The sequence below is a fragment of the Aquila chrysaetos genome, chromosome 10 (genome assembly GCF_900496995.4).
Source record: "Aquila chrysaetos chrysaetos chromosome 10, bAquChr1.4, whole genome shotgun sequence".
Lineage (NCBI taxonomy): Eukaryota > Metazoa > Chordata > Aves > Accipitriformes > Accipitridae > Aquila > Aquila chrysaetos.
In genome coordinates this window covers 24,538,968-24,551,642 of record NC_044013.1, presented here as the reverse complement: position 1 = coordinate 24,551,642, position 12,675 = coordinate 24,538,968, and the positions used below count along the sequence as shown (strand labels likewise).

General features: G+C 47.0%; 1 protein-coding gene and 1 long non-coding RNA gene across 3 annotated transcripts in view; one reads left to right on the top strand and one right to left on the bottom strand.

Moving 5' to 3' along the window:
* ST6GAL1 (ST6 beta-galactoside alpha-2,6-sialyltransferase 1) overlaps positions 1-12,675 on the top strand; it is a 49,258-nt gene that overhangs the window by 3,184 nt on the left and 33,399 nt on the right. For both annotated transcript variants that reach the window (XM_041126470.1, XM_041126471.1), the window contains exon 2: positions 11,992-12,158. In XM_041126470.1, the coding sequence (XP_040982404.1) occupies positions 12,153-12,158 (6 nt within the window). In that variant the 5' untranslated portion in view covers positions 11,992-12,152. The remainder of the gene's footprint in view (positions 1-11,991; positions 12,159-12,675) is intronic.
* Positions 4,947-9,656, bottom strand: LOC121233578. The gene is made up of 2 exons (XR_005933317.1): positions 9,600-9,656; positions 4,947-5,349 (listed from the first exon to the last, which is right to left on the bottom strand). It is a non-coding gene; the product is annotated as an uncharacterized LOC121233578 (long non-coding RNA).

Sequence of the window (12,675 nt, the reverse complement as noted above, 5' to 3'; positions counted from 1 at the left end):
TGGCAGCTTTTGAAAGGGCAGAAACGATGCAGCAGAGTCATGGTCCTCCACCCTTTCCACAGGAGAGGCTCAGCGGCACGTGCAGCCCTTGGTGAAAATGTCATTTTCCTGTTCTCAACTCGACATTCATAAAGATCACGATAAAAGATCTGACAGAATCGTTTTGATGATCTTTTATGAAATGCATGGATGTTTTCCATACCCCTCAGATTTTGCTAGAGTGATCTAAATCACAATTCTGCACAGGATTAGCAATCAAAGAGCATTATGAATCAATCTGATACTTTGTCTTAACCATAGCCCTTCTTACATTGCTGACCTACATATTACAGCTTTTGCTGTAACTGCTTCACTGACGAAGGGCTTTGTTTCTGACTGTAAGGTGGCCCAACTGCTGGAGATCTTTGTGTTTGGAGAACGTTTTCCTTGAGATTACGTACAGATTGACTAAAATTCCTGGTGACTTCAAATGTGCTTGAAGTCTGTGCTGCTTGACTGGTAACTTGTCTATGAAGTGTGAAATATAAGTGGTTCCTTTGAATGGTCTTTTAATTATAATTGTGCTGATTAAAAAAACTAGAAGATGAAATGAGATGCTTTCAGTATAAAGTGCTCCTAGATGTCTAGCCAGCAGGAATCGTTGTTAGCAGATGCTCTCATCACTTCTGTGATTAAAAACCTTGGAAAATCTTACATATTTGAGCCACTTGCTTTTAGATAAAAATCACGGTCTGTTGCCTTTCTGAAACGTGCACTGCAGTTCAGCCTTTAGCAAATTTTGAACCCAAAGCTTCCTCCGTAAAACCCCTCCCTAAGGTTCGCTGATGGTACTGATGCGAATGCACGTCTGCTTATTCCACTCGGAGGCAAGTTTTCCTTCTGATTCCTGGAGTAATGAGGTGAACGATGATAAAAAGGAGGGTCCAGAACTGGATCTGCGAACCAGTGACTTAGCTGTTTTAAGGCAGCACTTAAGCCCATTCCTACCTGTTGTTATGATTTCAGCTCTGCAAGATAAATCCCTTAGTTTGCAGGACACTGGGAAGCAACAAGAAGTGCATGTACTAGTGCACATGTGCTTCCCAATGTGTAGGAGTAGACTGCACATATGCTTCTTGGTGTGTTCACTGGTGCCAGGGTTGGTAAAGGTCCTTTCAAGTGGAGTGTGTGTATGGCAGCGTGTTCACCTGCAGATCTTGGGTATGAAATCTAATTTGGTCCCATGAGCTGCTAGGAGCTTATCTGCGAAACTACTAACAGGGCTGTGTGGCTGAGCACCTCTGCGCAATGTAGGAGGCCTGTCCTCTAGTTTTTTGTCTCAGCAGGTCCCAAGTTGTGCCTTTGCTTAGCTCAGGTTTGCTGGTCCCTCAGCAGCGTTTGGAAGCTGCCTGCTGAGCTTCTGCCTTGGGTGCTTGCCTTGGGGTGTTTCTGAACTTACAGTTCTGCCAGCAAGTTGTCTGATGATTTTAAATATTTGCTCATGATCTGTTGCTCACAAGTTACCACAACCTCTGTTCACAAACAAAGGCTGAGCAGAAAGCTGCAACACAGTATCTTGCTTATTCTTCTTCTAATAGCTCAAAAAAGGTCAGTTTGTGAGATCTTTATTTAAAAAAGAAACATTGCCCAGAACATCCCCCCTTTTACCAACAGGATGCTGAAGGACAGGGAGTCCTCCGCTTTTTTGCATTTACTCCTGTGCCCCAGATGCCTTTGCCTGGGAATGGTACGTCCGTACAGGCAGAAGAAGAGAGCTCTTTGCCAGACTGTGCTGACATTTCTATGTGCTCCTGATGGGTGTTTCCTCTGGGAACTGGCAGCTACTGAAAATTAACTGAGCGAAGCCGCTTGCTGGTACGTACGTACCTCTGTGCTGCTGGAGGAAGCAGAGAACCTAAACGCATCCAGCACAGGATACCAGTCTGTCTGTCTGTACGTTGCATACTGATCTTCGTTCAGCAGCTCCCGCGGTACTGGCAGGCGTGTTTGTCACGGAGCCTGGGCTCGTGCCTGGGATTCCTGGGGGTGAGAGAAACTGGAAACAAGCTAGTGCTCCCTTCATAAATATTGCATCCATTCCCACTTATGATAGATGAAGCAGTTTGCATTTTCAACTGTAAAATTTTGCAGAAAAATAGAAGTTGGTGACAGCAGTGATTAATGTTTTTAATATGCATTATGGCTTGCTCTTTGTATCTTTGTAATACAGCATTTGCTGTTTAGAAAATCAAAGGGGTTCAAATCAGCCTGGCTGCGTTCACTGGATTTTCTACAAATACCCTGCGTGTGCCAGCAGAGACCCTAGTCTGTGGGAAGAGTGTGTTGACACCCAATGGGATGGGATGACAATAGGAATTGCTGTGACAATCTTGCAGCAATGATAGCTACTTTCTAAAATGGATCTCCTGGGTACTAAAAGAGATCTGTGGTCATGGTTTACCCCTGCAGATGACTCATATCAAGGAGCTGCTTTTTATCTTGAAATAACATTTAACTCACAATACCAGAGAAATGAGTTTTTTGTTTCTTCTAAATTTGTTTGTAGGACAGAATCCTCAGGAAACGCTGCAAGCGGAGGGGTAGTGTAGAGCTCCCTGTGCCTTCTGAACAGAGCGGCTCAGGCACAGAGCGTCTTGAAAGCAATTAGTTTGTATTTTAAATAAATAAAAAAAAAATTTCTCTGCACAGAGAAGATATCTTCATGCCATGAGTTGCATTGCCTAGCAAGACTGAAAATTTGAGTGTGATCCTTTGTTAGCTAAGTTGGGATGTTATGTGTATTTATTTGGTTGGGTTTTGGTTTTTTCTCCTTCCCCCAAGGTATAGTTCTGCATAACTTAAAGATTTTACTTTGGTCCAGGAATGGATAATCACTGTTATTTCTTGCTTATCCCTATGACTCGGCTGTAATCCTGCCATTTTTTGTGCTTCCAAGGGGCCTTAAGGAAATAAGAGGTTTGGATGTACAAGATTATAATTGTTGGGATCAAACTATATATAGTATTGTTTACAGTTTTTTATACATTTATATTAATACTCCACACAGCTCTTATTTCTCCAGCAGAGATTCAGTGTAAAGAATTGTTGGGGAGTCGGACACTTTGTAAGTGAGGTCCATTAGCAGAAACGGAGCAGAGGTGGAAACGTCGTGTTCTGGCTCCTCTTGTGCTGATTTTTCATGGGTGAGTCTGACTGAAATACTGTATGTGTTTTATGAGAGTCTGGAAGGTGCTGGGTGGATTTTGCTCTCATCCAGATAACTGTGTCACTGAATTTGAAGTTTGTTTCCTATTAACAGCAGTTCTTGCAATCTTGAAGTTCCACTTTTCACAAATGCTTGTGTCCATGAAAGAGCAGAGCTTTCCTGGGAAGATCATAAAAGAGCGACCGGTTGTGCCGTAACAAATTCCTTCCAGAGCTTGATAGCATGTATTTGATGGAGTCTGTAACTCTGCTTAGGAAGCTGCCTTGCACCTTTCTGAATGAAACACATCATAGAGGGGAACCTCTGCTCCAGTAAGTGACATGCTGTGAGTTACCTCCAACAAATACTGCAGTGGCAGGTTTTAGTGGAACAGAGATGGGATTCAGGCTGAAGGAATCAGGAGCAGAGATGAAGGAAGTAGTCCCAAGGATGTATTTTAGTATTGGCGGCAGGGGGATTCCCAAAAGCAAAAATGGGATCGATAGAAATAGATGTTGCTTGTGCCTGTCACATGAAAGGGTATTTTGAGAGATGCGAGAGTGCCCAGCTGGAAAAGAAGGAAGAGCGATGCTGGAAGGACACTTAAGTTCAAGAATGATTTGTGCGATGGGTTAGTCAGGCTTTCTGCTCATGTTACAAAGTGGGGACTGAGGAATTGTTGGCATTTTCAGGCTCTTCAGATTTCATTTAACGTGTGTTTAAAGAACAGCTGTCTGGAATCTGGCAAAATGAGAGCTCACCTACAGATTGAGGAGTCCGAAAAGGTGATGGAGACTTGGCGTTAAGCGGTGGCCCCATGTGTTGTGTCCATGGACCGCTGCTGTGCTGACTATGCCGAACCGGCGGCAAGGCTGCCTGCTTTTAACAGAGGGATCTGAAAAGTGCAGAGAGGTGGGGGAGCTGCATGGAAGGAATCTCATTTTCTTTAGATTTATCTGCTGGTTTTCAGAGCAGTCACTACTTGCTGTCTTCTATTTTATTCTTTTATAACGTAGCGTGGGTGTGGACTGGGAATATTTTAGGTCCTGCGGATGCGGCTCACCAATTTCAAATGTGGTTAGAAGTGCATTTTTAAAAATCGAGGGGAACTCCTTCAAGTCTGCACCTGGGGCAAAAATCAAGTTAATTTTCAAGTGTGGCATAGCTCCCTTCTGCCTTTCTGCTCTCAATTTTGGAAACATCGCTTTGCAAAACACCCATCTCTTTCAGATGGACAACAGTGATGCATTTCAGTGAACAACGTGTTCTAAGGTTACATTTTCCTCTTTATTAGGGGAGTACAACTGGATAAATATTTTATTAGATATTAATTGATTGTTTAATTAGATGGATAGATGATCATATACTTGCAATCCAAGGAGAAAAATTCGGAAAGGTTAATTAAGGATTGGTTGTAAGATTTGATGTCAGAAATGGTGTCAAGTTTCAGTGTGGACACTCTTAATTAAATGTAGTTTAGTTCATGCTGGCAGTGAATGGAAGTGAAGGAAATTTGGGCTTACCATAGCTACAGATGTGAGGGTCTACCAAGGTCATTAATGCATATTAACTTATACTTTTAAAATTCATACCTGCCATTAATTTGGCTTGATTTTTCCCATCTGTCTCCATGCAGACAACACTCTGGAAGCCTGACTTTTTTTGAAGTATTGCAGAAATGCCTTTTTCCCCCCACTATTCCTTCGCAACCTCCGGGCTGAGGTTTTTGGCTGGGTGAGGACAGCAAGTAAAACCTTGCAGGTAATATTTCAAATGCTTAATTTTGTGCTTAAGCATCATCTCAATGGTGCCAGCGTTTCACATCTGTGAAGCGTTCTCAGGCATGAATGTCACGTCCCGCCACGCACGCACCGAAGCAGGTCGGCGCGGCAGTGGGGTGGCTGCCTCTGAGGTTGCAGGAGCAGGGGCAGGAAAGGGCTGGCTCTGTCACAGCTGCTTCTGCTCGTGGCTCAGCTCCACCGTTGGCAGGGTTTTAAGCGGAGTCTTAGACCGCCCGTCGGGCAGCACTCAGCCTTCTCAGCACCTCGGCGGTGGTCTGATCGGCGGCTGAGCGGATAAAACCAATCACTGCTGTCAGGAGGTCTCGGGTCTTTCTTCCCAGCTTCCGCCATGTGGATCTCCCCTGGTTGCCGTAACTCTCTGATCTGGAAGAAAACAAACCTGGGGTGTGATTAATCACTACACGGGGCTCCCAGCCAGTGGAGGGAGCAGCTGCAAGCGCGTTGCCAGCCCCCCGTGTCCCCTAAGCGTGCAGCCCCAACACGTGCTGTTCTCGGCCAGCTGGCACCCGGGGGCTGCGGGGTGGTGACGATGACTTTTGGAGAGCCTGGCCCACCCTTTCTGCCTTAAGCTCACCTGCCAGGATTTCAGTAACCATAGGCTGTGCTGGTGGTGGGGTTTTCATGGCTAGCTTTTTCTATCGCTGGCTGCTCTTCTAAAGTATTAGAAACACTCAGGCTGGGCAAGAAGGTAATCATGTCCTCCTTCTCCCCATCTGAGATTGCCCCACAGGCTATTGCGCGTTCTAATGCTGTGTGTCACAATCTTTCTATTGTTATAAAGTGTTTCTTAGATCAGCAGCCTAAAGAACACCTTACAGGCGTGCCCAGAACACCCGATCTGCACACCTTTTCCCTTGACCAAATGCCTGGCTAACCATACACTCCAAGAAACCCTCTCCCCTTGCCGGTGTTGCTCCTTCTGGCCCCTCTCAGCTCCTGCCAGGTAATAGCAGGGCTTGTTCCTAAGGAGCCATCTCTTAGAGGGCTTTGGGTCTCTCTGGTCCTTGGGCATCTTTGAGCCCCCCCACATCCTTTGCTTGCTTTCTTTTAGGTTTCATGAAAACAAACTCTAGAATTGAAAAAAAAAAACCCCAAAAAAACCCCCACAAAAAACCAAACAAAAAACCCCCAACAAACCCCTCCAAATGTCCAGATACATTCTGCCTCTCTTCTCTGTAGGTAACATTTCTTATTTTTCTCCAAACTGAATTTAGCTGCTGGTGTTATCAGTAGTTCTAATGAAACTTTTTATAGCCGGTTACCAGGAGACTATTAGCTGTATGTTTGTGTCAAAAAGTAGGTGTACTGGTTCAGAGCAGATGAGCTGCAAAAACTACCCCCTTAAAAAAAGCCTTGGGAGACGCTACTTTGGTGTTGGTCACTGAAAACAAGCAGTTCTTCAGCTCTGGTTTGGGGAGGGGGATCAAGGAAGTTGAGTTTTTCTCAAGCAAGATGGGTTTGAAATGGAAATGTTGTTCACGCTTGCAGTACCTTGTCTGGGGAAAGCGGTGAGAAACTTTTGCGAAGCTGGTAGGTGTGGAAAAAGGATCCTGCTGGGGTATTGCCTGGGTGAGGCTGCTGCCGGGTGAGAGAGATTGGATTAGCCATAATTTGCACAGGTAATCTTTCTTCATGGCCATGGTGTAGCTTCTGCTTGAACCATGGCTGTTGTGTGGGTTGGCTGTGTTTCTGTTACTGCACTGTGTCCTGGTGAAGCGTGGGAAACAGGACGTCCTGCCTGAACTTGCTAGGCGAGTTTCTAGCTCTGTTCACTGGAAGGCAGTGTGATAGTGGGTGATTTCTTCTTCGCTAGCATATCCCGATAATGTCACAACTCAGGTGTGTGTTTCCCCAGGCGTATGCCCAAGATAGCAATCAGTAGCTGGATTTCCAGTTGCTGCCCTTGAGGGCTGTAACACTTCTGGGTAGCAGAGGTTGAGGTCTAGCAGTGGTGATCGCATGATCCCCAAATCCCTGCCGAAGGCACCACCTGAGTGCCTTCACTGCTCTCTGCTTTCTTGGCCGATGAGCCTCTCTTCTGCAGAAAGGATGCTGTTTGGGTTTCTGTGTCTTCTGTGGTGCCGTTGAATTTCTCCAGTGTTTGCAAAGACCTGTTGCTCTGAGATGATGATCGTTCTTTTGCCTAAGCACAAGCTGCCCAGCTTATGTGTGTGACTGGAATTAATTGCAGCGGTCTGCAGTAGCCCTAGGCTTGTCCTAGAATTTGCTTTAATAAAGGGGAATGGGTCTTTAATGAAAGTGGAAGGACTTTTGTATTTCCCCTGTGTCCTGGTTTCATCTGGGATAGAGTTAACTGTCTTCCTAGTAGCTGGTACGGTGCTACTGCTACTGGAAACTGCTGCCTTCTGCTTCTTTAGCTTCAGCAGTGATTGGTGTCTGAAGTCTTTCTCCTGCAGCATTGTGAAGCAATTGAATTGAGTAAGGGTCAACGATAGCTTCTTAAGCTGACGGCATCAAAACCAAGCAAAGCTATGTCCCCTGAAAATGAACGCAATTCATGGAATTCCTGTAGCTCAGACTATGTTCATGTCTTTAATTTTATTTTTTATTATAATTTATTTATAAGAAGGTTCCATTATGTAGCAGAGGTGGTATACTAGAAGCATCAGCCATGTCAAAAATTTATGTATAAATGCAACAGTTTACGTTGTAGTAATGGCAGGTTCATCAAGTATTCCTGTGTCCTTGTAGAATTGTTCAGCTGTCAATCTGGGTCTCAGTAGCAGGACAAAAGGGTTGCAAAGCCAGGCTCTCAGAAGGCAGGATAGTGTTTAAGTTACTTACACAGCCCAAATTTGACTTGGGTGTGCGCTACGGGTTCTGACTACGTGGTTTCACAGCTGCTTCTTGGCTTGATGCTGCCTTGCTCGTTGTGCAAAACGGATGTGTATTTGTGGTTCTTCTTTTTTTTTTTTTTTTTTCCTGCTCTGAGGTTGTGCTTTACTTGTTGTGCACTTAAACCCTGCCCCAAGGACAGAAACGTAAGTTCTCCAGTATGCTTCTCTGTGGTGCTCCTCATAAATGTCTGAGCATCTGCAGTTTGCAGTGTGTTTGTTGGAAAGCATCTCTGCATAGATGAGGCACATACAGGGTACCCAGCCAGTCCTGGGTGCTCTTCTGGGAGATTGCCAGGACTTCACTCCTCTTAATAATTTCTGATGTCTGTGAAATGCAGTTCTGGTGCTGAAAACTCAGCGCATGGGTCTGACCTTCTGCAAGGGTCTGGCAATAAGGGACGTGAAAATTTTATTTTAAGATGTTTGTTTGGTTTCATAGCAGCTCTAACAGAAGCAAGGCAGGAATCACTTCTCTCTGGCAGCTGATTTGCCTCTCTCATGGCACTTTATCTGGCCTTTGTGCCTTATTTACTACACTTTTTTTTTTTTTTTTTTTTTTTTTTACTTATTTGCTGAAAAAAACCCCAAACAGGTAGAACCTTGCTTCAGCACGTGCTTCTGCTGCGTGAAGGAAGTATGCTGTGACAAAATGAGGTGCAGGATTATAAAGTCTTTTTTGATGTGTGGGGAGAGGAGAGGGCTGTTCTGCCAGGGGCTGGGCTCCTACCTCCACTGCACAGACTTCTGCCACTTGGGTGGTCAGCAGGCAGTCGTAATGAAACATTGTCCTCTCTATGGACCATCGGTGGGGAGGATTGGTTTTGTGGAGAGGACTTGTTGGCTGGTTGGCACTAGTGACCTGGGGAACTGTGGGCTCTGTCAGTGGCCCGAGAGGCAGGTAATTGCTCCAGCCATTGCCTCTTCTCAAGCTTGTTCCCAGCCCACCTCCAGGTCCTTGCCTTAGTCATCTTCATGGACCAGCCCTGGCCTGAAGCTCCTCAGCATCTCATTTGAGTTCTCGGCTGAGCCCTTGTCTGGGCTTCACGTCCCGCTCGCCTGCGTCAGGTAGACCTGCCCTATCCAGGCTCCTTCGCATCTTCTCTTCGTCTGACTGACGTGACCGGGGGAGCAGCTGTCTCTGCTAGTGGTGGCGTGCGTTTGCGTCCGTGCTCTCCGTCAGGACACCCTGCGGCAGCACGCGTCGGTGCCCTCCCGGCCCTGCTGGCACCCGCTCTGGGCTGCTGGCGAGAGGGAGCTGCTGTGCCGCTTGGCCTGGGGGCCCTCCTGGATGGTGCGCTGCTCTGCAGCGGTTTAATGATTATTCCATTTAACTGTAATTAACCCGACAGGCAGGGTTTGGATTATTATGTTGTAGAAGAGTTGTGGTGGCAAGACTTCTAATTTTGGGATGAATCAGCATTAACAATTAAGCAATAAACAAATACCATCTCGTTTACGAGAACACAGACAGCAGGAGGTTTTCCTCTGCCAAAGCAGCCGTCAGGCAATTGGTTATGTTGCAGCTGGGTGAGGTGGGAAGGAGAAATAATTTCTCACCTAGAGAAAGAAGATAAGCCATAAGTCTCTGCTGGCTGCCAGTGGGAGGGATGCTGAATGATAACGGAGGCTTGCTGCCTTCTCTTGCCTCCTGGTCCCACTAGCTGTGATTACTGACTGTTAGTGCACATGCCTGTCACACTGGAGCCTGGATGTTACTAGGGTATTAATTAATTCCCTTTAGGCAGATAAACTCACCTGGGCTGGTACTGGACCTCCAGCATCCTCCAGTATCTTTTCATACAGATCTCCTGTCTGAGGAGGGAAGAAGAATTAATGATAAATCAATGATAATTTCTACAACATTGTTGTGTGTGAGGGGGTAATTTTGGGTCCTTACTTAACCTTGGCATCTTCCAAGTTATACTCTCTTCCATTAACTCTCTGCTAGTATTCCTGGTGGTGCAAATGCTTGCCCTGTAGAAGTGCTGTGTTGACGAATTTGTCAAACTTGGGCTTGACCAGAAGGCAAGGGGGCCTGATCACTCCTGTGCTCATGGCTTGTAGGACAACTGCTGAGGATTCGAGTTCTGCTGAGGGACGCTGCCCATCTGCAGCTGGTGGCTCCCAGCATGGGCTTTGTGCACATCTGGAAGGAGCCGGGCTGCCAGAGGTGCTCCTGAGCAGGCAATCTCACTGTCCTGCTGTGGTGAGGGGCGCACGTCCCCTCGATCCTCTTACCTCCCAGAGATGCTGGTGAATGTTTCTGAGCATCACGCCCTGTTAGTGGGAGGGAGTGGGCAGACAGCTGAGCAGCTCCGTCAGCCGCAGCCTGGCCGTTGCGCTTCCTCTTCCAGCTCTGTGGCTGCTCCAGGCGCTGCCACGGCAGAAACTGCACGCCTTTGATGGCACCTCTGGGTTCACTTTTCAGTCACGTATAAAGGCAGACTTGGGCAGGGAGTGGGGAGTCAGAGGTGGATTGTCGTACATTTTTAACAGTGATGTCCCTGAAGGAATGCTGTGTGGCTGGACGACGGGTGTGCAGGGCTTGCTCGACCGCCTGTGCTCCTCTGCATCCCTTTTCTCTCCTGTTTGTATCGTTTCCCTAACTTAAATGTGCCCTTACTGCAGGCCACAAAGCCTGATGTGAGCACAGCCTGCGTCAAGGGGATCCTGCTGCTGAGCTCGCTGGCTGGGGATTTCCTAACCTGACATGTAAATGTGCTGGGGCTTAGGCTCACCATTACTCATCCAGCCTTCCTGTACTGCATTACAGCTGTCCTGTGGTCTGCCTGTCCAAGTTTCCTCGCCCGAGGGTGGCTTGCTCTAATTGCTTGCTGTGATGGCTGATCCCTCGCTGGGTGAGGTGGCTCTCAAAGGTTGCAGCTGTGCCGAGGTACCGCTGCTGGCCGGGAGAAGCAAAGAAAGGTATTTTTCAGTCTGGCAGCCAGCTCTTTCTGTTTTTCTCCCCTTTGACCTAACCCTCAAGTGTTATTTTAGTTTCGCTCTTTCTCACCCGGCAAGAACCTACACAGGCCGGCGCTGGTGGGACCTCAGCGCTTGTGGTAAGGCATTGCATGCCAGTGTTTCTTTGCACCAAGCAGCACTCCTTTTTTCTGTCTTCCTCCTTTCTTGCTTTTTACCACACTCTTTTTTTCTGTCTTCCTCCCTTTCCTCATCACCCAAAATTTGTAAAGCACAGGCTTAGCTTTTTCACACTGCTTTCCCTCCCCTGCCACCGTGTGCTGCAGTGGGTTACGGTCCTCGGATGGTTCAAGCTGGCAGTAATTTGGGCTGTCAGCGTATTAGGACCTCTCCTTAAGTTGTGAGCACTTGGGTTCCCTGCTGAAAGCAGAAAGCTGAGCTGCTGGACTCAGGGGTGAAACATATGCCAGGCCATGCACATACACTGGAAACTTGCCCAGGGCAGGATAATTATGGGAGGCAGTGTTTTTCGAGCAGACCATGTGCTTTCACTTGCTAAACAGTCTTGTGATTAGTTTCTTATTTAAGAGGATTTTAGGACATGTGCTGCAGTTACGCTGAGTTTCTTTTAGAAGTAGGGGAGAGGTTAGAAAAATAAACTCTGTAAACGCTCTTTTGTGTTTCCAGCAAGGGTCATCAGATAAGTGCAGTGCATCACTGCTGTGTTGCATCAGTGTAGGCAGTGGGTTTTGCTATTAATGGTTCAGTGGGAGAGGGATCCGCAGGAGGGGCTTTGCACATGCATTTTTACAGGCTGTATTGCTGAGATCTCCTTAGGGACCCAGAACTCCAGTGCTGAGGGTGAGTTCTGCTGCCCTGATCTCAGCATTACCAGTTCTTCCCGACCCTGCCTCCTGGCATTAGACTTTGGGGAGATCTGCAGGCAGCAGGTCTTCACCAGCATATTTTGCCTTCAAAATAAGGCTCTGCGTGCTGTTTTACTCAAGCACAAGTTACGTTTAAAGGTATTGGCAGCTTGTTTTTGGTCTTACCCAGGACTCCCTCGCCCATGGTGTGGGTGCAGCAGCATCTGCAGGCTCTGGGCGTTTCCATGTCACTGCTGACTTGCGGTGTGGTCCCAGCTGGCGGTTGTAGTCACCAGTCTGGTGGTTTCTGATCAGTCTGATGTGGCTGTCTAACATCTTCCCCTTAATTTCTTTCCTAGGCTAGAGAACTTGATTAAGAGGGAGATGGGAGTATGAAGAATTGCATGCAGAGCACGGATGTGCTCCCTGTGGTGGCATCTCCTACAGATCTTACCTGGCAATCTGCTTCTGCCTGGAAGGGTTTGAGAGGAACTGCTGTGGAAAGCAAAGGAACCTGGAGATGAAGGTGATGACCATGGCTCGTCCTCTTCTTTTCCCTGCCCCTCTTTTCCCTTTCACATGCCTGCAGCAAGAGCACAGCTGCTGTCGGCGTGACAAGGCCACGTACATTCAGAGGCGCTGCTGTTTGCACTGGGGCTGTCTTGTGTTGCACGTGGAGTTGGGAGGATGGTAAAGAAAACGGGAAGCATTCTCTGCCATTCCCCTTGCAACTATCCTATATTTCTCTTAAAGCAAAATGCAACATTTATTCTGCTTCTTGTGGGAGCCCTTGTAGGTGTTGATACATACTGGTTATGCTCCAGAGATACATGTCTAAGATCCAGTGATTATTCTGACTTGCATAAAATTAATATAAGATGTGTGCTGCGGGCTCATTTCAGTTAGGGCTTTCCCCAGAAACCCCAATCCTCTAGAAAGGGATATTGCTGGTGTGGTGCTAGGTTAGAGTAATTAGCCGGCTGCTTTCACAGCTGACCTCTGCTGAACATGCCTGAAGTGCTTTTGTTGGTGGTGCCACTGCT